General features: G+C 42.8%; 1 protein-coding gene across 2 annotated transcripts in view; it reads left to right on the forward strand.

Annotated features, from left to right (window-relative positions):
- Window positions 1–16,032, forward strand: part of LOC118283723 (inositol polyphosphate-5-phosphatase A) — a 123,196-nt gene that overhangs the window by 64,040 nt on the left and 43,124 nt on the right. For both annotated transcript variants that reach the window (XM_035606009.2, XM_035606008.2), the window contains exons 6-8: window positions 1,724–1,827; window positions 8,902–8,954; window positions 10,011–10,130. In XM_035606009.2, the coding sequence (XP_035461902.1) occupies window positions 1,724–1,827; window positions 8,902–8,954; window positions 10,011–10,130 (277 nt within the window). The remainder of the gene's footprint in view (window positions 1–1,723; window positions 1,828–8,901; window positions 8,955–10,010; window positions 10,131–16,032) is intronic.

Genomic DNA, 16,032 nt, shown 5'->3' on the forward strand with positions numbered 1-16,032 from the left:
GATTGGTTGAGTGTCCTAGCGTTTTATTTCCACTGGTCAATGGCCACAATAGCTCATGAAAACTGTTTCTTACTTTAAGTCTAGCATTTCGGTTTTAAATATGGGTAATTACCAATGATCGTCTCTTTTCCACTATTAAGTCTTACTGTTGTTTTAGTGTTGCTCAATTTTTACAGCGTAATCATCGCTGTAATGTCTTCTGCATTACTGCCCCCTGGAGGACGGGAGTAGAACAGTTTTTTGTAGCCGTGGGTAGTTTGTACGTCAGCGTGCCGATCACCCCTGGTCTAGACTGCGGTGGAAAAGCAGGGGAACGAGGGTCTGCTGGAACCTTTTTAGTTTCTTGAAATAAAGTTCCTGGGACTAAAAGATCCCCGGGTACTTATATCTGAAATGCGGCTTATCTAAGCAGTAACAATGGCTTTGTTCAGTTTAAGTGTCCCAGTAAGACAAGCCTAGGGAACTTGGAGCCAGGGTGAACCAGCACGCTCAAACTGAAACAGCTAATTGAGCTAAAGGGCCATTATAATTTCATATTTAGACATATTGTGTTCCTTTTGTGACATGTCAAAATAAAAGACTTTAGATGATGAAGTACGTGAAGTATCATCAGTAACAATACAGTTGCCCAACAGGTGTAACGGGTAAAAGACTGAAACTGGGATCACGTGTGGAAACATTCACTATTTTTTATTTGGTTGTTGGACAGAAAACAAACTGTGACTGTTCAATGTTCCATATTATTCCTCCTCAGGCATAACAAGAAAACCTGTGTTTTCAACATTGACCATTCCGACATTTTAAAATCATTAATCTCATATTTTTTGTGCAAAATGTAAATTAACAGAATCTCTTGAATAAAAAACAACAACAGGTTTTTTTTATAGCTCTATATCTCTTTTATGTCTTTATATCAAACTAAATCTGAAGAATCAAAATGACCATGATGTGTTTTTTACATCACAACAATATATTGTCACCCCCATAAATTGTCCTTCACTGACACAATTAAATATACACTTTATTACTAGATTTATTCATGTATTACTCAAACTTGTGCAAAGATACTCAATTGTCTCTACAACACACAACACAGAGACACTTGATTCAAATAAGGAACAAAAGAAAGGCCAAGAGAGGATGAATCTGTCTTCTAGGAAAACAGACTAATTGATTATTTAGAGCAGACAAAATGGTGCTTTGTCGTTTGTTGACGTTGTTATATTCTGTAAAAAAAATTCTAAACTCAGGAAATTAAATCTCACTTGAATTCATAATTTAACACAACTTCAGTTTGGAAATCATGGTAGCAAATGGTGTCTCTTTCAAAAAAAAAAAAAAAAAGGTTACAGTTACGTTTATTACTGAGTCTGGGGAATTAACTGCATTATTTTCTCAGGATGTATGTCGACATGTTCCTGATTCACTTTATTTAGTTCAGTCATCTCCCTGTGAGATAAAAAGTAAAAACTGGCAAATGTTTATTTATTTATTTATTTATTTTTATTTCTCAACCTGTCACACTTCTCTTAGCTGAATACATGTTCCTCTTTTTGACCAGCAGGTGGGGCAGTTGTCTGGTGAAGCCGGGGCTCTAATGACATTAGGAGATTCTCAATGACACATGGGGTACCTGCTGTGGTCGTAGGAGTAAACAGTGTTTCTCCCTCTTCACCCCCCTCCCTCCTCCCCCTCTCCTCCTCTCTGTCTGTCGTCCCTTTAGCCAAGAAGTTCAAGAAGGTGGTGGGGAAGGAAACCTGCTCGGAGACACTAGAAAGCACACCTACGCTGGAGAAGGAGAAGTTTCCGCAGGACTACTTTCCTGAGGTGGGTTCAGCAGTAAACACACGTGACACGTGACTGATGGTGCTGTTGTCGTCTAATGACGGCTTCCTGTCGAGACGCTGACTGACGGATATCGCATGACAAATGAACACATCTCTCTTCTACATCATATACAGTATGCAGTTTTAATAAAGCTGTTAAATTGAAAAAGTGATCAATGGCTAGGTGACATTTCATATCATTGTGTTCACATCCTTGTGTTTTTGATAAAGACAGAAACTAAATAAAAATTGTACATATTTCCCCCTAAATAAGAATAATAAAAAAAAAGAAATCAATGCCAGACTTCAGATAATAATTCATATAAAAATAAAATGTCCCTCCTTTTTTTATTGATTTTTCAAAAGCCCTTTCATAGCCCTGTCTTTTTCTACCTCTATTTTACAGTCCCAAGTTTTTTTGTTTTCTGCTTTGAGGAAATCTGGCTGACACATGGCTGATTTGAAAACAAATCAGTCAAAAAATTCAAATCACGAAAACAGAGAAAAGTCCTTGTTGTTTCTGCCGTGTCCCGTGGAGCAATTCTCTGCTCACTCTGCTGTGTTCCGTTTCCTGGTTTTCGGTTGCGGTGCGCCATCAGAGAGCTGGCGGGGAGGGGGCTGCGCGGTGAGCATAGCAGTGCTGATATAGTAATAAAGAGCACGACCGCCCGTGTGTCATCCCTGCACTCCCCACTCATCTGTCAACCATGCTCCGACGGCCGCCTCTGCAAATATATGCAAAACAGATGGATACGGCCCCTTCACACACTTCCCCCCAATTTCCGTCTCTTTCACACACTGCAGGACTCCCCCCACCCCGCCGCCGCCCACCCCCGAGCCACCCTAGACATACACACAAACATATGCATTCAGACACACACACGCACTCACACACAAACAGGCTCACGTCTGTGGTTTCCCATTTCCCCATTTCAGAGATGATCTAAAACCAATTACACTGATTGAGGTGCAAAGCCATTTAAAATGCTTACAGTGAAGCATTGTTCTGCGTTTAACAGGACAAGCAAAGGAAACCACAAAACAAACCTGGCACGGCACACTGTGAGAAGGATGAGGGGAGTGATGTAGGGAGAAAGGAGGTGTGTGTCGCGGGGGGGCAGATGAGAAAAGTTTTGCCCAGTGATTTATGCCTCTTTCCCGGCTGGGATATGAATCTGGGATGATGCTCCAGAGAGCAGCACTCCAGATAATGTTAGCCCATTTAAAAAGAGCAGATTTGTGTAGTCTATCAGGGTCGCCGAGTATTTTTTTTCTCCCTCCTGCGTCCCTCCTCCTCCCCTCCATAGTGAGAAATTGGTTGTTATCATAGATCACAGATACTGCTCAAACCTCTTATGAAAGATGAATTAATTTCACTAATGCTTTAATGCAAAGCTCTCATGAGGGAGGCAGACTGGTGATAACCCCTGCCTCGTCCCCGCTTCCTCCGCTGGTGATTTATGCCCTCTTTTAGTAGATGAAACCGCCTAGATTTGCCATCCATCTGCAGCTTTGAGGAATCCTATTACGCGGGGATCTTGGACCCGACAGGGCGCCACGCAGAGTCCCCGAACCGGTTTTGGGTCTTGTTACCTGAACCAAATTAATTAAAGTAAAAAAAAAAATGTAAAACACAGAGGCCAGGTATTTTTGCTCACATGCCCATAACTCATTTTTTAGTGCAAATAATAAATAATATTTGAAACTCATCCAGGTTGTCAGACAGAATCATCGGAGGAAGGTTAGAGAGTGACAGCAGACAGCTCAGGTGGCCGCTGGGAGACGGATGTGTGTGTTTCCCTGCTCGTGTCTTACCTTTACAGTCCCCCATTAATAAAGTGTCACTGAACGGGATGCTGATGACATCATGGAGGGAGGGCTGTGTGTGTGTGGTTGTGCGTGAGTTTGAAGCAAACACAAAATGTCATTCTGTACATTTCAGTGCACTTGAGCGATGCTCGTGGTTTAGACACATGGAAGTGTGCGTCCGTATTTACAAATCCTCACGAGATTCTTGTTGCAGATCAGAGCTGCAACTAACTTAGACATGTCTTTTAATTTGTGATTAATTTCAGTCCAGTCAGTTATTTTTAACATAAACTGATTATTCGTTTTGTCCGTGGAAATGTAAAAAACATCTCCACCACACTTTCCCAGAGCTCAAGGTGACGTCGTCACACTGCTCATTTTGTCTGCAGCCCAAAGATTTAGAATTTTAAATTAAGTGAGAAAAGCTGAAAATACCAGAACATTTGTACTTTCTGTTTGACTTACTAACTTATCGAAAAAGCTGCAGAAAAAAATCTTTTGATTTAGCAATTCATTTCTCTTTCAGCTCAGAGCGTGCTGCTTGATGGTTCCCAACCATTACGGAAAGAGAACAGAAAACACAAAATTAAACCAGACATTTTCTCTATGTGTAAATAATATTATGATGTTATGAAAATATCCCTTTTCATTCAACCTAAATCATGCTCTTGATGGCCCTCTTATTTTGGCTTTTAAAACTCATGAAATGAAGTGTCCTGAAATAAAATATGGGTTGAAATCACTTACATTCACACTTTCTGCCCGTGGCCCTCTCTGCGCCTAGTTAGATTCTGATTTAAGTGACAACCCGTCCGTATGCAAAACGTCAGTTCTTACCGTAAGTCCTCCCTGAGTTATAGCTGGAAGTGAAGGGGAGAATAGCAGCGACATTAATTGAAATGCTGAATAAGAAGGAAGTGGACAAAATAGTGGGCGCATTTCTTTTGAAAGGTCGCCGTGATGGATTTGGCGGCCTGTCGTTCCCCGTTGTTCCGTCAATCTCTCCGTCTCCCCAGTGCACATTAATATATTTATTTGTTTGGCGCAGTAATACATGCCTCCAAAAAAAACATTGCATCATAAGGATTTGTCATTGCCTTATATAAATAAAGTATACGACCCAGACCTTAATGTGCCCTTGCTATTGATTGTTTTACACAGCCTGGGAAAAAAAAGAAAAAATAGAAAGGAAGAAAATAGGCGACAGGCTGTAGATCAACATCCATCTGAGTTTCTATTTGTTGTTTGGCACCATGAGCGTGTCCATAAAAGCATTGACTTTTCATACGCCTTTTAGTGCCCTCTGTAGTAAGCTCTGATACGGGGCCGTGATTACTTTCCAGTTCTGCCCCTGATGAAAGTTAACTTCCTTTTATATATATATTTTTTCTCCGCTGATTTAAGCCCCGTTGTGTGATTCATAGACGCGATGCGTACGTTAAGGAGATGAAGTCATTTAAACCGGCGTTGCTTGTAAACTGCTCCCTGTGTTTATCACCAGACAAGACACCTGTGACACAGATGCTGTTCTCGGCGACAGGCGTGAACCATGAGACTGCAAGCAGCTCATAAACACGGGGATAATGTTGAAATGAAAGCCAAATGAAGGCTTTCTTCTCTCATTTTCTATAAATGCAGAGGCATCCCACCAAAAAACAAACAAAAAAACAGACTCACTTCAAAAATCTGTCATAGAATTATGTCTGGCTTTTTAAATACATAATTTCTCAGCTTCATACAATATTTGCAATATTTGAGAGCTGACTGTGCTTTTGGTACATCAGAGCTCCCACAAACACACACACACACACACACACACACACACACACACACACACAGCCGTACCATTATGTGCTGTCCAGTTATATAAACCCTATGTGAGGCCCTGTCTTATTTGATGGGCCACCCTGGATGATGGAATAAAGATAAATGTGACTGTCTACCAGGGCTCAAATCAATCAGTGTTTGTGTGTATTACTTATTACTCACAGTGCATTTCTGTCACAGGGCTTTTGTCGTCGTCCCCCCCCCCCCCCCCCCCCCCCCCCCCCTACTCATACCCCCTCCCTTCCTCGTCCTGAACTCTTCTATCACCCACCAAAACATCACCCCGCCATAATATTATTTATGGGGGTCAGACTTTGAGTTGAAATATAAGAGGTCAAAGGATAAAACGGGATGGACCGGGAAACGGCGACGGGAGGGTGTTGTAGACGAGGACTTGGGAGTGTTTGTGTGTGTGTCCCGACTGTGGCACGTCTGACATTTTACACAAGCGTAGTAATTTTCCACTGATCTCAATTGGGGAGTTTTATGTAGTGGTCTCCAGTTTGAAGTGAATCTGATGGTTCTAGTTTCCACTTTTTTTCCTTTTTGCTCTTTTATGTCTCATTCTCTGTCTCTGTGTGTGTGTGTGTGGTGTGTGTGGTGTGTATGTGGTGTGTGTGGTGTGTGTGTGTGGTGTGTGTGTGTGTGTGGGTGTGTGTGTGTGTGTCTCTCTCTCTCGTGCGGTCAACGCGTACATGTATTGGCCAACACCCTTGGATGTGACCCAGTGTGTAGCTGCCATTCATCACTGTCATGGGCGGAGACGCCATCGCTGACCTTTGGAAGGTCAGCCAATGTCAACCCGAGCCTTGTGACCTTTTACCGTTGCCCTTTGACTCCCACCCTCATCCCTGTCCGGTGACTCTTTATAGCCACCAAACCTGATATATGATATGATTACATATGGGCCACTATCCATTTCATCCAGCAACGTTTTCTCCTCAAAACAACAGCAACATGTCAACACATTAAATTGGCAGCAAATTGGCTAAATTTTTACTTATAAAAAACAAACAAGGTGTGTGTGTGTGTGTGTGTGTGTGTGTGTGTGTGTGTGTGTGTGTGTGTGTGTGTGTGTGTGTGTGTGTGTGTGTGTGTGTGTGTGTGTGTGTGTGTGTGTGTGTGTGTGTGTGTGTGTGTGTGTGTGTGTGTGTGTGTGTGTGTGTGTGTGTCTGTCTGGGGATGGGGGAGGAATGGGTGATGATGATGTTTCAGCAGAGATTAAATGGGGCCGGACAGCATCTCTGCCATCAAATCTGCTGCAATATCAGCTGCAGCGACCGAATCATGATGTCATCTTGTCAACCAGGAGAGAGGGACACTTTTCACCTTTCGGCACTTTGATTGATTTTGTGAGATAATCATCTCCACTCGACTCCGATTGCAAAACAAAAGGACTTAAATTGGGTAAAAGTAGAGACCATGGTGCATTTTTCCTAAACTTAGTGATGTTTGGATGCTTGTTCCACTTGACTGTGATGGTCGTCCATGTGATTACAGCGTGTGTGTGTGTGTGTGTGTGTGTGTGTGTTGTGAGCGTGTTTATAAGCAGGCGATGAAGCGGGAGGGGGGCGGGTCAATCAGTCATACGTGGAGGAAATGGGGCAATCTGGGGCTAGGTGTCAAGGAAGTGATGGATTTTAATGCTGTGATTGTAGTTAATGGCTCTTTAAATTAAATCGAGATTAAACGTCTCTGGCAGCAGTCAGAGCTTGTATGTGCACTGAGAAGGTCCAACCCCCCCGTTGACGCTCACTCTTCATCTTGTCCCTCCTCATCCTCTACACCGCCAGACTTTCTCTCCTCAACTTACTCCGACAGACGCATAATGTATTTTTCCCTGCGACAAAGTAACGTGCAAGTCCGTGTGCATGTCGTGTACAATTTGTGTACATAAACACATGCAGTGAGTCTATCCTCACTGCTTGTGTTTATCTTTTTTAGTATATTCAGTAAATTAAATAAAACATTTTTCCAAGTGTAATGTCTAATCTAAATTCTAATTCCATTTGCTCCTTTCCAAGTCACAATATTGGGACAGCGAGTTATAATTGGGCCCATACATCCTGCAGAGGCAGTATGGATTAATTCAAGTATGCTAATGTAATTCAATTTGATACAGTTAATCTTGTACTAATGCAGATTGAAGGATGTGAGGCGCAATCAAATACCTCTTAGCCCTTTAATTTGCATATGAGTTTTTCTCTTTTCTTTTTTTTTAAGATAAAATAAAATTAGTCAATTTGTAATTATGTGACCTGGTCCATAATTAGTTTATCCATCAGTGCAGTTAACTCCCCATCAGGAGTATCATAGGGAGATAGACAGAGAAAGAGAGCAAGGCTCAGGGAAAGAGACGTATTTATCTATTCAGAATGAGAACACTCACAACATCAATTTGCCTCTCATTTAATAACCAGCTTCATGGTGAATCATGTGCTGTTTGAAAAAGATCTTTGGACTTGTGATTGGATGGTTAACTCGAGGCTGGTGGAGTCTGATCAAGCAGCTGCATACTAGACGTCCACACTGAGTTGAATGCTTTTTGCGTTTGTTTAACTCCCACCTATACAGGCTGCAGGTCCTGGAGAGAGAGGGGTAAAATGATGGACAGATTTATGGCTTCATTTAATTTGTCATAGTAGCCATCAAGTAAGAGATACTGTCAAAAAGTACACGAATGGAAGAAAAGTAACAAAAATACCAGAGTTAAAAAAGGTGCAGTATGAAAACAAAGTCTCATAAAATACATTAATCATGTCTGTCCCCCTGTCTGTATTCAATCTCTTATTTACTAATCATCAGACAGACACGTTGCAAAGCAACTGACGAGGAGAAGTTTAGATGCATTTCTGTTTAATGTTTTGACTGGTCACTATCAAGATATGTTTCACATTTCCCTATACCTTTTGCTACTTTTACCTGTAACAATAAATCATATTTTGTGTGTAAACGACTCTTAATGTGTACAGTAATCTGTACCTTAAACTGTCACTTAAAATGTAATGGAATTAAGAATAAAATAAAATAATCCCCTCTGGGATTGTGTATAGAAGAAGAATAAAAGGGCACCAGATTCGCAAGTTTAGTAAAACTAAAAGTACAGTACTTGAGTAAATGTACTTACCTACTTAGTAACTAAGTACTTTTGTTACCAATCAACATTAATGTTTATCTGTGTAAATCCACCAACAACCTTTCTCTAAAAGTGATAAAATGTGATTAATTTCATTAAAAAATAAACAAACAAACTGAACTAAATAGTTTTTGCTCGTGTTGGAAAATGGGAAATGTCGCTCTCAGGTAGTGGAGGTTGTTACTTCTCATCCATTAATCATTTGACGTTGTTGCTCTAATTTTACCCCTTGATGACAACTGAAGCCTGGGTAATGTCAAAGTCTGCCATTGTCATGCTAAATTGAGTCTCTCCGTTCTGCAGTGCAAGTGGTCCAGAAAGGGATTCATCAGAACTCGATGGGCCCTGGCTGACTGGTGAGTTTTAGTAATAAGTCCCTTCAATGACACTTCCCTCCTCATCTCTGTTCAACCTTGAATCATTACAACTGTATCATTGTGATTAGAGATGAAGATCTAACCATGTGAGTCATGCCTGGCCGCGTGCGTGCGTGCGTGCGTGTGTGCGTGCGTGCGTGCGTTGTGTGTGTGTGTGTGTTGTGGTTATCACAGGAAGTACAGACATAGAGAGCGGGTTGCACTGCTGAATCCTCTCCGGACAGTGTGCCACAGAAGCAAGCATGGATTTCATTACACATAATCGTGTTAGTCAAGCAGTTGCATATGACAGATGACAAAAAATATTACATGCCATAGAACCTGTATGGGGTGAATACAAACGCTGGCTTCCAGTGTGCAGAGCAGGGGATCGGGGCGGGCTGAGGGGGAGGGAGCAGAGGGGTGAAAGACAGGGATAGTAATCTAATAGAAGGATGACATGAGAACCAAAGAGCTGAAACGGTAAGCATTTAATAGGGGCCTGACGTTTGACAAGAGCAGCTGAGAGAGAGAGAGAGAGAGATGCTGGTGAAGAATAGAGAGATCAGATCAGAGATGGGATAGACAGAGATAGCAAAGACCATGCACGTATTCATTTGTCCAGGATGTCACTGCAGAATAAACCCCTCGAGATAAGACCAATTTCTCTGGGCCCCCCCACCCTGCTGAACATGATGCTAACAAAATACCCCCAGACTGATAGGATCAGCAGGGCACTGTTCATCACTGTACATTGAGCGATCTTGCTTTTCTCCTGACAGGACAAACGAAAAAAGAAAAACAGATTAATGATTGCAGTGGTGTAATGTTGTGCTCATGGGCCCTGGGTTAATAAGTGTTTAGAGAGTCTTTCTCCATTTCATTTCATCCGGGTTACATGATAGATAATATGTTTGCGGTGTCAGGACAGATAGTGATATTTCAGTCGCATTTAGAGTGTTCATTTTTTTTTCTGTTGCTTGGAATTCAACGTTTGATACCTTGTATGATGTTCTAGAAGAGGAAGCTCACTCACACTGTGTTGTTTCTTCCCAGTACCTTTGATTTGGTCAACATCCACCTTTTCCATGATGCTTCCAACCTGGTGGCCTGGGAGAAAAGCCCCTCAGTCTACTCCGGGACCAGGCAGAAGGCCTTGGGCTACGTTTTAGAGAGGTACTGTACACACCAAACTCCGCCTCTATTTTGCCTTTCACATATGAAGCACGTAGAAGTAGATTGTCCAAGTGAACAACAGCAGGAAAACATTCAGGCAAGGGGTAAAGCCGGGGTAGAGCGCCCCCTCGCTCGCCATGAATCTTCTAGATATTTCGCTGCTGTATTTTCTAGGGGGCTGCCAGGAAAAGTTCAGGAAAATGTCCGGACTTCAGGGCATGTCTGAAAGAAGCTATAGTTTACCAACTTTTTTTTCAGATGACCTGAATAATAATAATGTCAGTATATTTGCAAGGTAATAATTTCTATGAACTTTTTGCTCAGCAAAGTCTCATAGAGTTTGTTTCGACTGTTAAAGAAAAAAGAAAAAACCCCAAAAGAAACTGACAACCTTTTGGTTTTCACAAGGTAAAATTCATATACATCAAAAGGGACACATAAGCTTATCCCACGAATATTGTTTTTTTGGGGGGCAAGGGGGGGAATCTCAGTTTTGTCTGACATGATTGTAATCGAGTAGTGACACTGAATGGCAGAAAAGGTTTTGATGGGATTCAGGCCAAGAGCAGCGGGATTACATCCGTCTGCAGAAATAGGGGGGTCTTACTTACTACATGGTTTGTGATCTTCCAAGTCTGTTCTTTTTCTGTCCCTCCCTCTATCTCCTTACTTTCCAACATTTTCTCTTTTTTTTGTGGTGTAATCCTATATTCATCCTCATTTTTGTCTCACTGGCAAGCGTGAAAGGATTCAAATATTCGCAGGCTGTTCAGCTTTGAGTCTGTCTATAACACTTTGGTCCAAAAAGTGCTTCAAAAACGAAATCTTGTACTCGTATCTCGCACAACTATCAGGACACAATTTCTGCTTCACAAACACTTTGGTTAATCACTATGATGTGTCCTGAGCATTGTTCATGCTCCCCAGAAGAGGAATCCTTTCCATTTTGGAGACTTTAAGGGTTCAGCCCCAAGATGTTTGTTAGCTTTAGATATTGAAAATTAATGCAGTGATATCAATGGAATTTGCTGCAGGTATTCATTGTCCATAGAGGATGAACCCCTCACATTTTGTTGTGGTTCCCCAAATTTTACTTATAGCAACAACATCAGGCCAAAAATCTACAATTCTATTCCATATGTATTGTTAACAATCAGGCAGTTTACCATGTGTGCATATTTGCTCCCAAGTGGATCAACCCTGAGAATAAATTTGTCACGTGTAGGTGTAGGTATTGTAATAACAGTAACGGTAAAGGTTTCTTCACTGCGAGTAGCCAGCCTTAATACAGGCTTTAACAGGCCGGGCTATCCATTCATGGGCCATGGTAATGTGATTTATGGGATATCCATTTGCGGCGGAGCAGAATGATAGAGTACGCGATGCAACCCCTGCTCCCCACCTGGCCATGCTAACACTGGATAAGAGCCTCGTACCAGCTTCGCAGCAGGTGACCTCCCATTCAAGTAGCATCAGAATGCAAGACTGACTCCCCGCCGCCTCGCCTTTGAATAACTACATGCATATGGGTGGCATACATTATCTCCAGGCCTTTCTGATGTGCATGAATTACGAGGCACTTTTAAAATTATTGTCTACGAGGTCATATTTTACCTGTGCTTCATTCTTGATTTGATGAAAGAATGGTCTGCCTTTAATGGACAGGGAAGTGGGAGTGTTTTGAGAATATGGCAGCTTTGGCAATTTTTATTGTGCTGTAACTTACCTGGATTTACTGTCATCGTGAAGTTTGAAAAGGACCTCCGTTGTTACTTACATTTAAAGTGTTTTCATTGTGTTTCCTCTGCTTTCATCGTGCTTTTGCAGTTGATTTATTTCCAAAGGTTCCCACCTAATAGCGAAGTCTCTGAGTCTTCATTGAATCGAGGGGATTCAATCGGAATAGTGTTGCCTGAGCGGCAGTTTCCATGCTCCCTCTCTCTAAATCCCCTTGTGTTGGAATGGTAACCTTGTTGTTACTTCTGGGCCATATCATTTAAGGTTCCTTTTTGACAAGGGTGGGGATGAGGGGTAGGCGGTGTGAGGCAAGGTGGTGCTGGTGGGGAGGTCGTTATATGCTCCGACTACCCTGGTATCCCTTGCTGGGGGCACAGGGGTGGGATAGTGGGGGCATCGCGCCTCAGTCGCTCACTTTGGGGGGGAAACCGTCGGGTGCAGATCCGGAGCACCGAAGTGAGAAAAAGCTGGCGGTGCAGAGGGAAGGGAGGAGGAGCACAAAGGGTGTTTGGGCTCTGTAAAGGGCAGTGAATAATGGGTCGGTCCTTTCACAGAGGCTGCTAACCTTTTGGCAGCCACCAGCAAACTCCATTCTCCTCTGCCGATCTGGGAGGACAATGTGCCCGGGCCGGGCTTTGAATGAAGCGCTACCACCAACAGTGTTCCCATTCAGCGGCTGGTTGGGAACCATCTTTTTGGCCATTGTCCTAACTCTGACTCCTACCCCCAGAAAACAGAGCAGGAAAAGGGACAGGGGGAATATCTAAAGCCAAACTCCCCCTCCTTCCCTCTCCTCTCTGCTCTCTCCCTCTCTGAGCTCTAATCTCCCATTGGGGACTGCGAGAGGAGGAGAGGGGAGGGGGTGCTGTCGAACACACCACCAGCTGAGATCCAGCAGGCAGCCGGCACAGGAGCTGATCACACACAGCAGTGCAGGGGGACAGAGCTCTGCTGCCGGGGCATCAGACTTCAGCCTCAATCTTATCTGGGGCCCAGGCCTAATAATACAGCTTGCAGCCCATTGAGGACACATCTGATAAGCCTTTTCCTCTGTGGCCCTTTCAACTGCTAAACGGTGTTTATCTCCGAAGTGCTTCAAGGCCTCTGGGGAACAATGCTGAGAAGGAACAGCGTTTAGCCAGCAAGACCTCACTATTGAGTCACATCAAAAAAGCACTGCTCTACAGCCTGCGCTGATGTGTGGCCCACGTCCATGAGAGCAGAGTGAGGCTCTGCTTGAAATGCATCCCCCTGCTTGTTTCCTTGTCCTTTGAAAATGCACATATCTGCTCAGGGGCTGCATTCACCTTGTTGACTCAGCCAGGCCTTGATGTACAGAGATCATTGTTTTATAATCAGGGTTATAATAGAGTTTTTGCACACAATGTAAAAATAAACAACTATATAGCTTTATGCTGGGCAACTTATAAGATTTTAAGAATTTGACACAGACTGTTATAAATGGACAAGATACTAAAGATGTGTCTGCAGTCAATCATTATGATTATTTGCTTAGTTTTGACCAGGACACCTGACATAAAGAAAGTGAGGCTGAAAACCTGGACCCCTCTGGAGTATTGAAAACATGGCTCCTAAATGAGCCCATGAAATGATAGCATGAGATAAAATCAACAGGGTTTTTTCCCCCTTGTCCTTGACCAAAAAAAAAAAAAATCCCTTTTGTGTTATGGGGTTTGTTTCTTTTTTGAAACAGCCATTCAGAGTGGCTGGTCCGGTTCAGGGGAGAACAGTTTTACATTACAACTGTGAAATCCTGGCATAAAGGTGTCCTTTGTGACGCGCCATTATTTTCACACAAATATAGTCCATTGTCACAGTGCTGAAGTTAATTTGATCAACATTGGGGACATTTAACTGTTTTGTTCGCTGAAAAGACTTGTTTCATGCTCATTTTCGGGGCATTGAAAAGCAATGATTGGCAGAAAAATAATGTTGCCGTTAACAATTCAAAGCAATTAGTTTCCCATGGGGAGGCAGTGGGCCGCACTAGCCACCACACAGCGATGCTTTGTCATTTTATGGACGTCATCAGTCAACTGTCAGAGCGTCTCAAAGACCCCTCCAATCTAAATGTTTCCCTTTAGGCTTTTCCCAGAACAACAGGCTGAAAGAGGAGAGAGAGGCCGGCTAGTTTCCAGCCAATAGACATGTTGATCAGCAAGAAGGAGGACTGGATAATCACACGCAGATCCTCCATAAAGCCTGAATGAATTTATTAAAGAGTAGTGTGTGTGTGTGTGTGTGTGTGTGTGTGTGTGTGTGTGTGTGTGTGTGTGTGTGTGTGTGTGTGTGTGTGTGTGTGTGTGTGTGTGTGTGTGTGTGTGTGTGTGTGTGTGTGTGTGTGTGTGTGTGTGTGTGTGTGTGTGTGTGTGTGTGTGTGCGTGCGCAAATATACACTGTATGCTAAACAATCACAATATTCAATGCAGCATATACATACAATATACAATATTTACAATTTTTTTTTAAATCCGGATTTTTTTATATCTGGTATCTGAATGAGAAGTAGGAGTCATTTCTGCTTACAATAGCTATACATGACTGTCACTGTCTTACTGTGTGTGTGTGCGTGCAGGTGAGTGAGTGAGTGAGTTAGTGTGTGTGCGTGTTCGTTTTTCGTGCAGGTGAGTGTGTTTGAGTGTTTGTGGCGTCACTGAACTGCCTTCTCACCCTGGGAGGCCAGCAGGAGCAGAGGTTAATCTTCCCTCTCTGCTCACAGTTGACCTGTTTGGTTTTTTTGCTACACACACACAGACACACACACGCACACAGGGATATACAGGCATCACCATCTAAAAATAACCTATGTTCCCACAGTTTCTATTTATTGGTGTTGCCACCACTCCAGAATTTAAACTTTACAGTTAAAAAGAAATGTAATGATGTCACCAGTATAAAGCCAGCTTGACTAATACAGAATCAATCATGGGGGGGACTAATCAAGTGGAGTGTCTCCCAAGTTCCCCAAAAAAGAGAGGTTGTGATATTGATTTGCTGTTCATCTTTGTTTATACACCTAGTGCATTGCTTAAAAAATCCCAAAATTTGATTATACTTTGTACAGAGACCTAGCAAACAACTAAAAGCTCAGGTTTACTGTATGTCAGTTCATGGTTATTTGATTAGACACAATTTCTTTTGGAATTTCATTTTGGTACCTTCCCCCTTCTGAGGAAAAAGCACCACATTAGCACAATAAAGACTTGGACACAGTGCCATTCCAAAAGATGTTGCTTAATATTCTATAATAATGCAGAATACAGTTGATATTGTACTTTACGTACTACGGCACATTCACTAACAAATACGCATGGAATCAAATGACCAGAAACCAAGCGACACCAGGGGGAACCTTCCGCTTACGGGAACAATTGTAGTCTGGCATCTGGAGTCAGTTTGCCCGGCTGCTAATCCCGTCTCGGCTAAAGGTGATTCCACAAATTATGGATTGTTTTTCTTCCACAATTTTCAAACCCTATCTGTTTTAGACAAGTCCATGCAGTTAAGATTCTTCAGTATGAAAGTCACCTCTTAGTGACAGTTTCAGAAAATGTTCTTGCCCACTCCACACACTATCCCGTAAGATGTCTTCACTTTTCTCGATCTTGACTATGTGTCGACAGTTAGTTTGAGCCGACTTATTCGCTAACCTCTGTGTGACCGCCGCAACATCCTTGCACCCCCTCACAGCGCCACATCTTTCTGTGTGGTGCTCTTGTCGGGATGGGCGTTGCTGAGGAGTCGGGGTGCTAACAGGGGGGACGAGGGGAAGCCCGTCCTGCCGTGTCAAAGGTCCTGTCAGGGGCAACCCCGGCTCTATTCAGAAAGACGTCACCCAGCACATTCTTCACAATGTTAACATTCTCCCAAATTCTCAACATTTACTTACAATGGATGACTGCGTTCAGCCCAGCTATTGTGTGCAAAGTCAAACCTGACTGGCCAACTTATGGTAAGTCATCTTGTCAATATAATCATGACATGGCCCCCGCTTGCACCCTCATAATCCCATATAAACTGTCTATTATGGCTCAGTTTAGCTGTCAGTCACAGCATATAATCTGACGAGGAGTCAGTGAGGGATTGAGGCTGGTGTGAAGGAGAATGGTATTAAATTAGGCAAGAAATATTGAGCTATACATTA

The sequence above is a fragment of the Scophthalmus maximus genome, chromosome 10 (assembly GCF_022379125.1).
Source record: "Scophthalmus maximus strain ysfricsl-2021 chromosome 10, ASM2237912v1, whole genome shotgun sequence".
In the NCBI taxonomy this organism is placed as follows: Eukaryota; Metazoa; Chordata; class Actinopteri; order Pleuronectiformes; family Scophthalmidae; genus Scophthalmus; species Scophthalmus maximus.